The sequence below is a fragment of the Thalassophryne amazonica genome, chromosome 2 (assembly GCF_902500255.1).
Source record: "Thalassophryne amazonica chromosome 2, fThaAma1.1, whole genome shotgun sequence".
Lineage (NCBI taxonomy): Eukaryota > Metazoa > Chordata > Actinopteri > Batrachoidiformes > Batrachoididae > Thalassophryne > Thalassophryne amazonica.
In genome coordinates, this window is record NC_047104.1 from 114088546 (window position 1) to 114105217 (window position 16672).

General features: G+C 39.4%; 1 protein-coding gene and 1 long non-coding RNA gene across 4 annotated transcripts in view; one reads left to right on the forward strand and one right to left on the reverse strand.

Moving 5' to 3' along the window:
• Positions 1-3619: 3619 nt before the first annotated feature.
• LOC117529491 lies at positions 3620-15930 on the reverse strand. Its single transcript, XR_004566027.1, has 3 exons — positions 15827-15930; positions 6399-6404; positions 3620-3632 (listed from the first exon to the last, which is right to left on the reverse strand). It is a non-coding gene; the product is annotated as an uncharacterized LOC117529491 (long non-coding RNA).
• The window catches only part of pabpn1l (PABPN1 like, cytoplasmic), a 62615-nt gene continuing 55354 nt past the window's right edge, over positions 9412-16672 (forward strand). For 2 of the 3 annotated variants that reach the window (XM_034192260.1, XM_034192276.1), the window contains exon 1: positions 9492-9734. In XM_034192260.1, the coding sequence (XP_034048151.1) occupies positions 9663-9734 (72 nt within the window). In that variant the 5' untranslated portion in view covers positions 9492-9662. The other variant, XM_034192269.1, reaches the window with a different exon arrangement.

Genomic DNA, 16672 nt, shown 5'->3' on the forward strand with positions numbered 1-16672 from the left:
TCCAATAACCATCACCATACCTCCATATTCCTATCCTTGATACCATATCTACCCATCACCACCTCACCACTCCCATGTTTCCCTCAGCAAAATGAGCTTTGAAACCTGTTCCAGTCATCACTCTTTCCACTTCATCTAACTCAATCCAGAAATTTTCTTTCTCCTCCATCTCACACCCCAATTGGGGAACATATGCAGTGATGTCATTCGTCATCACCTCATAGGAGTGCAACAACAACAACAACAACAACAAAACATAACCAGAAAAACCACAATATTTGACGTCCAACCAACTATGGGATGTGTACCATTATAAAATCATGGTCTGAAAGGTTTACTAGGAATTACCATGTTCAGATGTTTGATTTTTAATGTGATTATGCAAAATGCACAACTAATGGAAGGTGGGTTAAATGTACACCTTCAAGCCAACTGTGGAACATTTGACCTTATTCTGTTCTATATCTGTATGAAGAAACCTGACAGAAATGTACCACAAGTTCAATTGCATCTTGAACTTGAAACCATGATTCAACTGAACCTAGGGTAGCGTACCGTTGCAGCTCTATCAGTAATTCGTTTCCATGCTTATCACCCTGCCAGACACTTGCTTTACCTTCAGCATGCTTTTAAAGCACTCCTCCATCGCTCATCTCATTCACACCATGACAACACACTTTGAAATCACCTCCCATGCTCCTGGCCTTACTTTCCTTCTGCATAGTCTCTTGTACACACAGTATGTTTATCTTTCTTCTCTCTTCTTTCTTCAACCAGTCATTCTCACTGTTTACCAGTCGTTCTTACTGCGTTCTGTACAATAACACTACCTCTAGCCTCAGTGACATGAAATTTGGGGTTTCACAGGTGTCTGTCTTAGGCCCCCTGCTTTTCTCCCTTTATATAGCACCCCTTGTGCACATATTGCGGCGCTTTGGGATTACCTTTCATTGCTATGCTGATGATACTCAGTTATACATGCCAATAACTGCTGGTCATCTCCTCCACATAAAATCCTTAAAAGATTGCCTTGCATCAGTGAGAAGCTGGATGTCTAGAAACTTCCTACTTTTAAACTCTGATAAGACTGAAATTATGATTCTTGGTCCAGTGAGACATCGGCATCAATTTGACCAGTTAACGCTTAGCCTAGTCTTACATCACACGGACAAAGTGAGGAACCTTGGGGTAATTTTAGATCCTACGTTGTCCTTTGACCTCCACATTAGAAATATTATGACGACTGCTTTCTTCCACTTGCAAATTATAGCGAAGATTCATCCCATCCTGCCTATGGCTGATGCTGAGACCCTGATCCATGTGTTTATCTCTTCTAGATTGAACTACTGCAAAGTTTTATTTTTTGGTTTACCGCAGTCTAGCATTAGGGGTCTCCAATTGGTTCAGAATGCTGCTGCCAGACTTTTGACACGAAGCAGAAAGTTCGACCACATTACACCCATTTTGGCATTCCTTCACTGGCTTCCTGTCCCAGTGAGATCAGATTTTAAGGTTCTGCTACTAGTCTATAAAATTGTTCACAGACTGGCACCTCCCTACCTAGCTGACCTAATTAAACCTTGTGTCCCTAGGGTGAATAAGAAGTCTGCGGGTCACAGAGCTTTCTCTTATCGTGCCCCTGTTCTGTGGAATGATCTCCCTGCATCAATAAAACAGTCAGATACTATGGAGGCTTTCAAGTCCAGACTTAAGACACACTTATTTTCTCTTTCGTATGGCTAGCATACTGGCATAGTATAGTTCTATGCTTTTCACTCTTTTAATTCATTTTATTAGGAAACGGAGCATGCCACGGCCTCAACTTTACCTAAATTCTGGGTCTTTTAGTGAAGCTCAGGGCTAGTGGCCGGCGATCACCTTAGTATTTCCTGTTTTTATTGTTGTTTAATGCTAACAAATTATACTGTATTTCTTGCCTTTCTGATGCCTGATTCTGTTTTTCTCTCTGTTTAAGGTGCAGCTCCATCCAGAGATAGGTGTAGTAATTGTGCTGGAGACCCTCCTGTCCTGTGCACAACAGCTTTTCCTGTGTATTCATTTTGTAAATTGTTTCTGTAATTTATGTCTGTAGAATGGCCCAAGCAGAGGGTCACCCCTTAGAGTCTGGTCTGCTTGAGGTTTCTTCCTCAAAGGGGGTTTTTCCTTACCACTGTTGCTCTGGGGGTTAGTAAGGTTAGACCTTACTTGTGTGAAGCACCTTGAGGCAACTCTGTTGTGATTTGGCACTAAATAAATGAAAATAAATTGAAAAAATTGAAATCCATCATATCAGCATGTCTCTCCCTTTACCTGTCATACTGCCAACATTCAAAGTTCTGACTCTCACTTCCACACTAATGTTCATCCTCTCCTGTTCTCTGGAAATGTTTTTCTTCTTATTCTTCACCCAATAGTAGTTTCTGTCACCACCCTGCCAACAGTAGTACCAGTGGTGGTGTTAACCCATGCCTTGACTAATGTAGTTGGAAATTCAATTTGGATCTTAATGTTTGGTTGACTAAATTTACACTGGATGCCCTCCAAAACTTGTCTAAAGAAAACTGGCTATAAAAATTTCGATTTGTATTCAGAATACTCCTTGCCGTTACTTATGACCTTTGAAAACAGAGGACCCCAGTATCAAAATTTGCTGTAATTAATATGAATTAAAGCTGAAAGTCTACACATCAATAATATCTTGATTCCTTCATTTCAGCATCACCACAGTGGAGCTGCACGCCAGAACAGAATCAAAATAACAAAAATTGGGTCACTGTCCAACTACTTATGGACCTGACTGTATCATCCAGATGGCCCAAGTTTAATGGCTACTATCCTGCAAATGTGCATGGAGCCTTTCCTGGACCAGAGGGATTACTGCACTGGATAGATCATTTCTTTTACAAAGTTAAGCTCCTGTGAAATAACTGAACAGGGGTCTTATGGATCTAATTTGGGCACTTGAATGAGCGTCGGTATGAAAACAATGTAGGAATTCAAATAGGTGTGTGATGAACTTGTGGTTATTTCACATATGAATCTCATTGACATGAGCAGAGTCTACACCGCAAAAAAAGGGGGTGTCTAAAAACAAGATAAAAACATTCAATCTGAGCGAAATTATCTTGCATGGACAGATAATTTTACTTGAGAAGATGTCTTGAATTAAGATTGGAAAAATCTAGAAATAAGCATGTTGAACACTTAAAATAAGAAATTAACCCTTAAAACAAGATCAATTATTTAACACTTCTAAATATAAAGTTTTTTTTTTTTTTTTTATCTTGGTAAGCCAAGATTAAAAAAACAAACAAACAACTGCCTCCTTTTCTGCCCTAGTGGAGGAGGTGGGAACCACCCAGCCTGAAAAGTTGAACTAATTAAACTCAGAGGATTTAGTGGTTGGCTGGAACAAATATGTGGAAGGACTTTTACTCACCGAAACCAGGGTTACCCATTGCTGTTCATGGGTTGGGCAATTCTCGATCTTACTCATGTATAGCACCTTTAGGTGACCTATTATATGATTTGGCGCCAGACTGGAAAGTTTAAGTGTGTGGTTTTAATTTAATTTAAATTTTTTTTATTTAAATTAATTTATTTCATTTATATAGCGCCAAATCACAGCAAAGCTGCCTCAAGGTGCTTCACACAAGTAAGGTTCAACCATACCAATCCCTAGAGCAAGCACACAGGTGACAGTGGTAAGGAAAAACTCCCTCTGATAAGTTTGAGGAAGAAACCTCAAGCAGTCCAGACTCAAAGAGGTGACCCTCTGCTTTGGTCATAATAATAATAATAATAATAAACATTTTTAACAATACAAAGGAACATTGAATTTTTAAGAATTATTAAGTCCATGCAGACGTCCAGGACAGCACCAGTTGGTTGGGGTGGGGGATTGGGTCTTCAGATCCAGTCTTCGAGCATAGTCCATTTTGCAACTGCCATAGTCGACCTTCATTTACACTCATGGGTGTAGCAGTTTATGGGTGGGTGTACTTTTGATTTACTTTACGACTGATTAATTGACTTTACAACTGAGTGGACAGACTGCAGTAAGTAGCATGAGGGTAATATTTTATCCTTGGAAGCAAGTGTTGACAATTTTTACATGTGTGCAGATTAACGGACACAGGCTGTAAAGAACAATAAATAAACAAGTGAGATGTGACAGGCTGGAACAGACAATTTGAGATACGCATTTTTCAGTTACCTACAAAAACATACGTTTTGCGCAGATGCGGATTTTGTGGTGCGCGGGGAAGAACTTCTGTGCACACAACAAACATTCCAGTCTGGATTTGGTACTGTATAAATAAAATGAATTGAAATTTTAAAAATAGTGGCTAAAGAGCTGAGCTTATCAATCAACAGGCAAGGTGATTTTTAATCTTTTTTGTAGCCATGCTTGTGTTATTTTCTGCTCTATCCAGTAAAATCTGTGGTTATAATTTTCTGTGTCAGTGGGTTGCCTTGGAAAATTTATGAAGAAAATGTCCTTTACCTTTACCTATCCCTGTCTGCATAGCAAGAGTCACTGATACAGCAGCTGAACTTGCATAACATTCTATCCATGATGCTGTGTAGGTAATATGTTATATGCTGTCAGGTGTTAAGCTGTTTTGTGGGGAAAAGTTTGGAGAAACAACATACCGACAAGAACCCAGAGTTTGAAAAAGAAAACAAGAAAAGTAGATACATACATATTTAAATTAAAAATAGGATTGTCTTACCTTGATCCACCAGAGCTGGTCTCCTCCAGCGACTCTGGAACAGTGAGTCCACGTTGACCCAAGGACCCAAGTAGCTTTTAAATTCATTTATGGTTTTATTTGTTACAGCCACTTCTGGTAAGTTGTTCCATTCATTGATAGCTCTCTGGGTGAAGACATATTTCCTTTTCTTGAGTTTTACACTTTGTTTCTGGATCATTTTGGAATATCTTTGGAAATTTGTAGTTGTCTGTCTCATTTCAAAAAATTCCTTTGCTGTCCATTCAAATGAATCTGTCAACACTTGTCAAATCTGCACACAACCTCTTCATTTCCAGGTAGTGCAGCAGCTAAGAAAATATTTAGAGCAAAATCCTGCAAATGGTGATACAAGCAACAAAGTTGGCACAAATAATCCTTAGACATTACTCTTTTGAAGGAAAAAAAAACAACTAGCCACTTGAATTTTCTATAGGTGGCCAGGTGGGGGCAACTGAAGAATTACACAGGGGTCAAAATTAAAAATGCGCCAATCAAATTGAAAACTACACTACATTATTTGTCTGAGCATAACAATTCCAAAAAGGTATAGTTTGGACTATCTATGACGGAATGTTCAAGAGTTATGGGGTTAAAACAGCAAAAATTGTGACAAAGGTCAGTTTCAGTTTGTACAGGGGTCAAAAGTTAAAGTTGCTCCAATTTTGGTAAAAAAAAAATGGTGCAAATTATTAGTTGAGTTAACAGGGTTTTAAAAAGGAATAGTTTGGACCATGTATCATGCTTAGTTATCATGTTACAGGTTAACATATGCTACATGTCATAGAATCCAATGGATGTTGACCTTGTTTGACCTTTACTTTGGAGACCAAGCATTCAACACTGTTAAAATTATTCCATTTATTAATCCTATTAGCTCAACCAATAATTCGTTATCTGCTGCACTAAGGTTTATCAGCCTTGTTTTCTTCAGTCTTTCCTCTTAAGAGATGTTTCCATAACCTTGAATCATCTTCAATACCCTCCTTTGTACATTTTTGAAATTGTCCACATCTTTCGGAATAGAATAGGTGCTATGCTTCCACACAATATTCCAGATGTGGTCTAACCAGGGATTTGCAAAGGTGTACTGCATTGTGTTTTATTACTGATGGAATGTTTGATTGTCCCGAGAATTCATTTGGCTGATTTCACTGCCCGTCTTACTTGTTTGCTTACATTTGATGAGTTCAAGACCATTATTCTCCAATTTTCCCTTTACTGCAGTTGTAATTTTGTCGCGGCCTATGTAGTACTCGTGCTTCTCATTTAAAGTTCTGGTTCCAAAGTGTATGCTTTTGCATATAACAACATTAAACATCATCTAGCAGTCTATGAACCATCTAGCAAATGTACTGACGTCTTCCTGTAATTTATCTGCATCCTCCTGGCTGACCACCTTACTTATTATTTTGATGTCATATGTGAATTTCAGTACAGTACAACAAAGGCATTTGTTAATATTGTTGACGTATAATGTGAAAAAAAAACCTGGTCCCTGTGGGACCCTGATAACCAATCAGGTGACTTTAATTAATCTATCGCCTCCTAGTCCATGTGGCTGTATTTTACTGAGCAGCTGTTGATGAGGAATTTTGTCAAATGCTTTGTCAAAGTCAAGGTAAATTTTGTCAAATGGTGGACCACTGTCTACATGCTTAGGTACTTTTATCAAATACAACAGGATGGTTTGAAACAGTCTGTCTATGTCCATGTTGAGAATGTTGAGAGTTCATGGTATTCTTGATTGTTAACTAGGACATCTTGGATGAGTGATTCCATGACTTTGCTTATTACATCCACCAAGTAGGTAATAAAATAATCAGTGTTTAGTTATTTGTCTGTCTGTTAGCAGTATTACATCAAAACTACCACACAGATTTTGACAAAAAACTTTTACCACAGATAGCTACAACCCCTGGCAAAAATTATGGAATCACCGGCCTCGGAGGATGTTCATTCAGTTGTTTAATTTTGTAGAAAAAAAGCAGATCACAGACATGACACAAAACTAAAGTCATTTCAAATGGCAACTTTCTGGCTTTAAGAAACACTATAAGAAATCAAGAAAAAAAGATTGTGGCAGTCAGTAACGGTTACTTTTTTAGACCAAGCAGAGGAAAAAAATATGGACTCACTCAATTCTGAGGAATAAATTATGGAATCACCCTGTAAATTTTCATCCTCAAAACTAACACCTGCATCAAATCACATCTGCTTGTTAGTCTGCATCTATAAAGGAGTGATCACACCTTGGAGAGCTGTTGCACCAAGTGGGCTGACATGAATCATGGCTCCAACACGAGAGATGTCAGTTGAAACAAAGGAGAGGATTATCAAACTCTTAAAAGAGAGTAAATCATCACGCAATGTTGCAAAAGATGTTGGTTGTTCACAGTCAGCTGTGTCTAAACTCTGGACCAAATACAAACAACATGGGAAGGTTGTTAAAGGCAAACATACTGGTAGACCAAGGAAGACATCAAAGCGTCAAGACAGAAAACTTAAAGCAATATGTCTCAAAAATCGAAAATGCACAACAAAACAAATGAGGAACGAATGGGAGGAAACTGGAGTCAACGTCTGTGACCGAACTGTAAGAAACCGCCTAAAGGAAATGGGATTTACATACAGAAAAGCTAAATGAAAGCCATCATTAACACCTAAACAGAAAAAAACAAGGTTACAATGGGCTAAGGAAAAGCAATCGTGGACTGTGGATGACTGGATGAAAGTCATATTCAGTGATGAATCTCGAATCTGCATTGGGCAAGGTGATGATGCTGGAACTTTTGTTTGGTGCCTTTCCAATGAGATTTATAAAGATGACTGCCTGAAGACAACATGTAAATTTCCACAGTCATTGATGATATGGGGCTGCATGTCAGGTAAAGGCACTGGGGAGATGGCTGTCATTACATCATCAATAAATGCACAAGTTTACGTTGATATTTTGGACACTTTTCTGATGTTTAAGGATGATGAAATCATTTTTCAAGAAGATAATGCATCTTGCCATAGAGCAAAAACTGTGAAAACATTCCTTGCAAAAAGACACATAGGGTCAATTTCATGACATAGGGTTAATGTCAACGAGCAGATCTGATTTGATGCAGGTGTTAGTTTTGGGGATGGAAATTTACAGGGTGATTCCATAATTTATTCCTCAGAATTGAGTGAGTCCATATTTTTTTCCTCTGCTTGGTCTAAAAAAGTAACCGTTAATGACTGCCACAATCTTTTTTCTTGATTTTTTATAGTGTTTCTTAAAGCCAGAAAGTTGCCATTTGAAATGACTTTAGTTGATTCCATAATTTTTGCCAGGGGTTGTATTAGGCCATGGAAGACTCCATTAAGTTTTGGAGGTCAGAAATCTCTGATTGCTGTTGTTTGTGAAGTAAGACTTAGTGGTTTGTATTTTTCACATTTGAGTCTTGGACTGACTTGGAGTCTTGGACTGTAGTTCTACACTTTTTACTGGCATAGTATGTTACTTTGCTTTTTACTCTTTTAATTCATTTTATTAGTAAATGGAGTGGGCTGCGGCCTCAACTTTACCTAAATTCTGGGTCTTTTAGTGAAGCTTAGGGCTAGTTGCTGGCAATCACCTTCGTATTTCTTGTTTTTCTTGTTGTTTAATGTTCGCAAATTATACTGTATTTCTTGAATTTCTGATGCCTGATTCTGTTTTTCTCTCTGTTTAAGGTGCAGCTCCATCCAAAGATGGGTGTGGTATTTGTGCTGGAGACCCTCCTGTCCTGTGCACCAACCGCTTTTCTTGTATATTTGTTTTGTGAATTGTTCTGTAATTTATGTCTGTAGCATGGCCCAAGCAGAGGGTCACCCCATTGAGTCTGGTCTGCTTGAGGTTTCTTCCTCAGAGGGAGCTTTTCCTTACCACTGCTGCTCTGGAGGTTAGTAAGGTTACACTTTACTTGTGTGAAGCGCCTTGAGGCAACTCTGTTGTGATTTGGCACTATATAAATGAAAATAAATTGAAATTGAATTGACTGGGCAGCACAGTGGCTTAGTTGTTAGCACTGATGCTTCACAGCAAGAAGGTCATTGGATCACCAACCACCTGGGCCTTTCTGTGTGGAGTTTGCATGTTCTCATGGGTTCCCTTCAGGTTCCTTTCACTAAAGACATGCAAGTTAGGTGAACTGAACACTTTAAATTGGTCATAGGTGTGCATGCAAGTGTGAATGCGGGGTCCTGTCCCGTGTGTACCCCGCCTCACACCTTATGACTGCTGGGCTAAGCTCCAACCTTCCCGTGACCCTTGATTGTAGAAAGTGGGTATATAATGAGTGAGCCTTGGACCTTTCTTGTGCATTATCACACTTCTTTCTTAGGTATCGCCAATAAATCCCCATAAAATCAGTGATATCACTGGAATTTTTAGGGGGAAAAAAGTGGAAGGACCTCCTCTTTTTTTTTACCTGCAAGATTTGATTTTTTTACATGTGGTGAAAATATATGCTCTCTTTAAGGCAGCAAACAAATATAATCTGGTGATTATTTGTTTGTTCAACGAATTTTTTTTTTCTTCCCCCAGAACTTTTCAGTATATTATCGAATAACATTCCCATTTGTTGAGGACTAAAAACATTTTAAAATTTATTTTAAATCCGCTGAATGGAACGAAGTAGATACGTCATCAGTCACGTGGTGTTGTCGGGGCACACGGCGCTTTTCCAGGCTGGAAAGAATTTCCAGTTGGGCTGAAAGGTTTGTAGTTTGGGTCTTGTAGCGTTGTTGTGAGCTTATCTCACACGCTGTTCAGGTGTTAAACGTTTCGGTCGTCACACCGCATTTGTTTTTTTGTTTCTGTGGTGAATTGGGGGTCGTTGTCGTGGTGGTGTCGGCTGCAGTGGGCTTTGTGGCTGCCATGTTGGAGCAGTGAGCATGGCGGACGGGCTGGAGTGTTACGGCTACTTGGAGGGCCAGTTCACCGGGCAACGTTCCACTGACGACCCGGTGAGTGTGACCCTCTTTGTTTTTTGTTTAGTTTGGGCTTATTCGTCGGCAGGCCGAGGCGTTTGAGGTTTGACACACGTCGGACCGAGTGGCAAACGCTACCAAGCTGTGCGGTTTAGCCCTTTAGCCTTTAAATGAGACGGTGCTAAAAGAACAAGGCTGCGACAGTAGTGAGATAAATCGTCCCCGTTTCGAATGATTAACAAAAACAGCAACAAAACATCGGATTGTTTTATACATGTTGAATATTTCCGTGAGGTGGATGCACGCCACCCCCAGTTTTTTTAAATTTATTTATCACTGTATAAAAATGGGGACCAACATGTTGAAAATGGCCTACAGTTGAGGCCTAGTCTTTGTATGAACAGCTGCTGCACATCTGCAATCTATGATTGCGCTTGTTTTTTTTTTTTCTTTTAACTAAGATAGAATCCGCTTTCAAGAAATGATACATTTTACCTCTGCAAACAAAAATCTACACATGCAACTCTCCTAAACCTTTTTGACGTGATTCAGTGAAACGTTACACAATGGTGCTATAACATGAAGATGTGCACGACAGAAAACGATTCCAGTCTGAGAACTTAAAGGGGAGATGAATGGAATTTTGTGTTTGATGTGTCATAGGACATTGACCTCTTTTGTACAAGTGTGATGGAGGCCAGCAGGAGCCGCTATGCAATAAGCCACTTCAACATTACAAGTACGCATGCGCGGCGGTCGGTGGGTATCAGGACAAACAAAGCCATGTCCACAGCTGTCACTTACGGAAGCGTATTGCATTCACTGCATAAAAAAACATTTGACCGCTGATCTCGTAATTCCGAGAAAAGATCTCATAATTACGAGATCGGGATCTCGTTATTATGAGATCAGGCTATTTTTATCTTATTTATTTATTGTGTGTGTGTGTGTGTGTAATCGCTTCTGTATAATGTGCTTCCGTACTTCCAGTCACTTGGTAAAGACAAGCGTGAGAATTCCCGAGTCATAATCGAAAATCGGCCAGTTTGTAACCTCCGACACTGCTCTGTGATCGCACACCATGGCGCACTCAAAGCGTGGCTTTCCCCCTAAACTGTGCCTGTATGAATGAAACTCCTCCAGCGAGGTGGGGCACGGGGTCCACAGACTGGCATGCACCTGGCTGGGAGTAAGCCCAGCTGTGTCCCTCATCAGTCGGTGGGGCTGTGTGAGTGAAAGCTGAAAGACACCCTGTGCTCCTCCCTGGACATTCATCCGGGAGCACTTCAGGGGAAAGTCCACACTTTGTGTTTAATTGCAGTTTGTTATATTCGGCTGAGCTCAGCCCACGTCTTTACTGAGGGACTGGAAGTACTGAAGTATATACATAAAACAATTTAGACACCTGATCTTTTATCATAATTACAAGATCAGCGGTCACTGTTTTTTTTTTTTTTTTTTTTTTTTTTTTTTAATCTAGTGAATGCAATACACTTCTGTAACAACACAGTCCAATGTGCTGGGAAACATTTATTATGCTTACCTTTGAGAAATACCATTTACTGCACTCTGAGTGATATTACGTTGAATACGCGTCCGCCGTCAAGCACGTACATTTGTTTGTCCACATGCCTTCCCATCAGCCCCCACGCACCCGAGATGCTGAAGTGGCTTATAGTATACAAATAATGAATGTTTACGAGTACAATGGTAAGAATATTTCATGATATGAAAGATGGAACATTCTGTCTTTCACTGAATGAAATATTCTTTCCATTGCACAAATGAAATAAACATTCATTATTTGTTTTATATGAAGCCTAAAATAGATGGTTGTCATTTGATATTTGTTTATATGAATTTATAAACAAGAGAAAAGGGACTTACATTTTGGTGTGACAGTCCAAACAGTCCAGCATGAACTTTAAATAACACTCCAATCCAAAATTGTTCTCGGCCAACTTGAAAAAACAGCCAGGTAGTTCAGAAACAATCCTGATGATGTTGTCCGTACCTGATGCCGTGCACTGACTTCTTCCTGTACAGACTGCAGTCTGCTTTCCTCAGTCCACCAAAAAAATCATGACAGAAATTTATTGAGCTCTTCATCCAACAGTGTTTCTATTTCAGCTACAGACGTCCCAGCAAATACTGCAAATATCGCTAGATGGCTTACGGTGTAGTGGTTTGGTTTTGTGTGTGTGTTAGAAGAATTAGCACCGTCAATAAGCTTGTTCAAATCGTCATCTCTCACCAAAACAAACCCCGCCATGTTTGTTTTATGCGTGCCATGGTACAAAACATATGGAACCAAATTTGCACTTAAAATGGAACCAAAATTGCATGTTAAATGGAACACGATGGTAAATGGGATGAATGATCCAGGGTGATTCTATGGTAATGGAATTATGACGACGGGAAAATCTGGCCATATTTTAGCTCCCCATTAAAAATGTGCTCCGATTGTAATTCCGTTACTATAGAATCACCCTCCATGTCACATGACATACAAACCACCAATCAAATGACAAGGATCTATTTAGGTGTTATATAATAGCCAGTAAACCTCACTCCCCAAGAGCTAAAAGGATTCTCTGGCCACATGGCCAGAGCCCTGCATTTTAGCCTTCTGGTTAAAGACTTTGCCTCCCATGCCGGACATCATGAGTTCACATCCTGAGGGCAGAGAGTGGGAAGAGTCAAAATCACAACCCAACATAGAACAAGCCGTTACACAAGTCCTCCTAAGCAGTTTGGATTTCAATGAATTTCATACAGGGGTAACACTGCATGAAGGAAAATGATTCTGTTCTTGCATCTTCAAGGGGTGATTGGATTTTTTGTTTTTTTTTTGGAGCATATATTTGTCACATGTACAGAGCAGCAGTGGCTGGTGGGATTGATTTTTAAGAGGGTGCACCTTCACTTCTTCATGAAGTGGTGATGTGCTGCAGGGCTACATTACTTTTTAGGCTGTGGATATCATTATGGTTACTAGGGATGGATATCGAGAACCGGTTCCTTTCGGGTATCGTTAAGAAATGATTCGATCCACCGACATCAATAAGCTTTGTGCTTAACGATTCTGTTATCGGTCCATCAGAGTGGCCGTTGTTTTGGCGGGTGTTTGTAAGGAAAATTTTAATTTTGCTACATTGATTACAGACCCTGCAGCGGGTCCGTAATCAACTTTTCTGCAGCGCGGCTTTGCTTTGAACCCTGAACCAATCGAAGCAGTGGTTCGCAGATTGAAACAATGCTTTGATCTATTGCTTCGTTTATTCTTTCTTTCTTTCGCTTAATTTTCCCCTGCTAAAACCCTAAAGCGCATACGTCTGTGAGTATTATTTACCTTTTTTTATGTTAAACTGACCTGTTATGGTGTTCTGAAACAGTTGTTAGATGTATTTTATAACTTAAAAACGGGAGGGATGCTAACGCGTTATCATGTCTATGGCATTTTCAATGTTAAATGTTAGCATTAAGCAGTTGCAGCTGTCATCACGTTTGGGTGCATTTGTTTTCAAATTGTAATATTTCTTAAATTTATTTTTGTTTATATATGAATAATCTAATGATTATTATATACAATTTTAGAGAAAGAGAAAAAGAACCTGAATAGAAACACAACAGAAAATATAAAAGCAACTAACAATGAACATACAAAAATAAATACATACAGAAATAAATAAGTGTTTCCTGTGAACACCTAGTGACTCTTAACACCTTCACTTCATCCCTGTCTTATTTAAGTTTAATGACTGTTTCGGTCAAACTATATTTTCAATTTGTTAATTTCTTCAGTGATTTCCTCCAGAACTATCTTCCAAGCTGGAAAACTGCTGCATCCTTGTAAGAGCAGAATACTACTGGAATGAATTTGAAGAAGGAAAGTTTTTTTTTTTTTTTTTTTTTTTTTTTTTTTTATCTCACCTAAATGGATGCTGCACTCACTCCAGTTTATTGTCTGGAATAGTCCCAGATTGCATTTCAGAGCTTCTAGAATTGAAACATTTTCATGCGGGTGGTGTTGGGGGGTAATTTTGGGTTTCAGCTTTTTTTGTTTTTCACCACTTTCTTCCCTGAATATGTCAGTCGTGAGTCACTAATTGGGACTCCTGTCTTGTTGTGAGAAAGAAACGAGAACTGTCCTCGGTTCGGTTCACACAGCTCCAAACGCTGCGCGGCTCTCTGCCGAGTCATGTTAGAACGATAGAGTCCAGTCAGAATTAATAACTTCAAAGCGAAATACTGTTTTGTTTATTTTTATTTATGTCCAGAGATCAAGGATACAGAGACCAATTTCATATTTATTTACTTTAAGACTCAATGAAATACATAGAAAACCTGTAAAGCCTACTTTTAGTACAAAATTCACGAGGTGTCGATAAGGGAATCGATAAGGAATCGGATCGATAAGCAGAATCGATAATGGCATCGATATCGATAAAATCTTATTAATACCCATCCCTAATTGTGACCGTAAATGTGTTGTTGGGTTATTATTATGGTGGTGATGTGACACCCTAACTCCAATAGCTGAAATAACCCAGATCTGCCAGAGATACATGAACCAAAATAATAACTAAAACAAGAAATGTTGGTTGATATGAAGGGAGTGAGGAAAAAAGTCTTGTTCTCCCTGTCAGAGAATTGAACCCCGGTCTCCCACATGACAAGTGGGGATACTTGCCACTAGTGAAGTTATGCTCGAAGCGGACGGCTCGATGCAGTATTGATCTTTTCAAAGCAGAAGTGTTACTAAGATGTTTTGATGCCTCACTTCACCCTGCAAAAAAGCATGTGACTCTCCAAATTAATCAGAATTGAATTTATTGCCAAGTAAGTTCTCACATACCAGGAATTTGATCTGGAGTTGTTGGTGCATAAACAACAATAAAAAAGAAAAGGAAAAAAGTAAGAGAGTCAAATAGGCAAAACTATGTTCACTGTAAAATAAATAAATATAGCATTGTGGAATGGGACTGTGCAAAAACATATGATTGGTGTACAGTACCTTTCAGGGCAGGAATGACCAATCTGTACTTTGTGGAAGTGGGGAGGGGGGCAGAGTAAATGGGGGCATTATTTATTAGTTCAGCTACAGATGGAAGGAAGCTGTTTGTTTTTTGTTTTTGTTTTGTTTTTTGAGGGGTTTTGGTCCTGATGGACCTCAGCTGTCTGCCAGAGGGAAGGGTGACAAAAAGTTTGTGTCCTGGATGAGAGGGATGGGCCACAATCTTCCTTGCTCGCCTCAGGGCCCTGGAGGTGTACAGGTCCTGTAGGGATGGCAGACTGCAGTCGATCACCTTTTCTGCTATGTGGATGATACGCTGCAGTCTGCTCCTGTCCTTAGCAGTAGCAACAATGTACCAGACGGTGATGGAAGAGGAGATGCTGGCATTGTAGAAGTTCACCATCATTTTTGGCAGGTTGAGCTTCCTCAGCTGCCTTAGAAAGTAACTTCATTACATCACTCATTGGCGACGTGTCACACCGATTTGAATTCAAGGCGAGTGTTGTCAAACTCTCGTAGTGTTTAGAAATGGACACAATCCCTCTATACTTTGTGGGTTTTTTAAGAGGAAAGTTTTGGCATGCGTTATTACTATAGTTTCGATTGAAAACCAGAGAGAGAGCGAGACTTAAGTCAGATTAGCATTAGATTAGATGAACCATCCCACATTTATGCACTCACATTGGCACATTCAGACACTTAACCAGTAGATGGTCAGTAGATGTTGCTATATGTAATTGTATGAAATGTTTTGAAACACTGAACCATTTCAACACAGTTGCTTCATATTGATTCGGTGGTTCAGAAGGCTTCGGTTTCTCCATTGCTACTTACCACTATGCTAACAAGGAATTAGCATTGAACGCAGTCACAGGTCATCATTTATGGTGGCTACCGTAAGCGTTGCCCCAACTGTAGCCAAATTTGAAGTTAACTGTTACGGCTGCTGTAACCATTTTGTACTCTTTCTAGGTGTACCAAATAAATTGGCGACTGAGTGCATATTTGTAGCCAAATACAGTAAACTTGGTAACACTCTTTCATACCCACAGACTCTCACCTGTCATCTGTTAACAATATCAGTCGGTGAATGATCATGGTGTAGAATCACTATAAACTGTTGAGGCGGCCCTTCACAGTGTGTTATTATTATTCTGTTAGGCTATATAGGAGCATGTCTAATGTAGTTGAAATATAGAAAAGCTTTAAAACTCACCATTTTGCCGCAACTGTTGACGTTTGCTGAAGTTGTCTGGTTGTGTGCTGCTAGCCACAGACTTCTTGTTTTGAATTCAGCCTGCGAGCCTAGCTTAGATACAAAATTTCAAATACTCGAGAGTTATTCAACTGCAGTCTTTGCTTTGAATTATGTGTTATCCCACCTTATCGAATGTTATCAATCAATAACTAGGTATCGTAGCTTAGTAAGGCCCCGGTGGGTTACTTATTTTGAATTTAGCCAGTGAAATATTTCGAGTCAAAGCTTTGAAGTACACCTTAAGATTACAAAGAGCGCTTAGCACGGATCTTTGCTTTGAATGTTGTGTAATGATTGCAAAAGTACCCAGACGAAATGAGACAAAAGCAGCTGGAAGTAAAACTTGGAGCGCAAAGGGTGTGGCAGGTCGTCTGTATAACAATAATTTTTTTCCCCCGGGTATTACGGCCAGAGTCGTGGTGAAACACCTCCACTGGGCATGAGTGATTTGTTTGCTCAATAAAATTAGATTTAAACAGCAACAACAAAAAAAATTAAATGATACCAATTTGTCCACAATGTACAGAGCTGCATCCCTGACGGATAGTTTGATGCTCACATTAAAACAAACTGATGACTGAAAAGTTTACACTTCTTGAAGTACTGCCTGTCAATGTATATTTAGCCATAAATGCAATCCTTTTTACCATATTAGTTTTGATAAATAAAACTATGTATAAAAAATGTGGCTGAACTCCT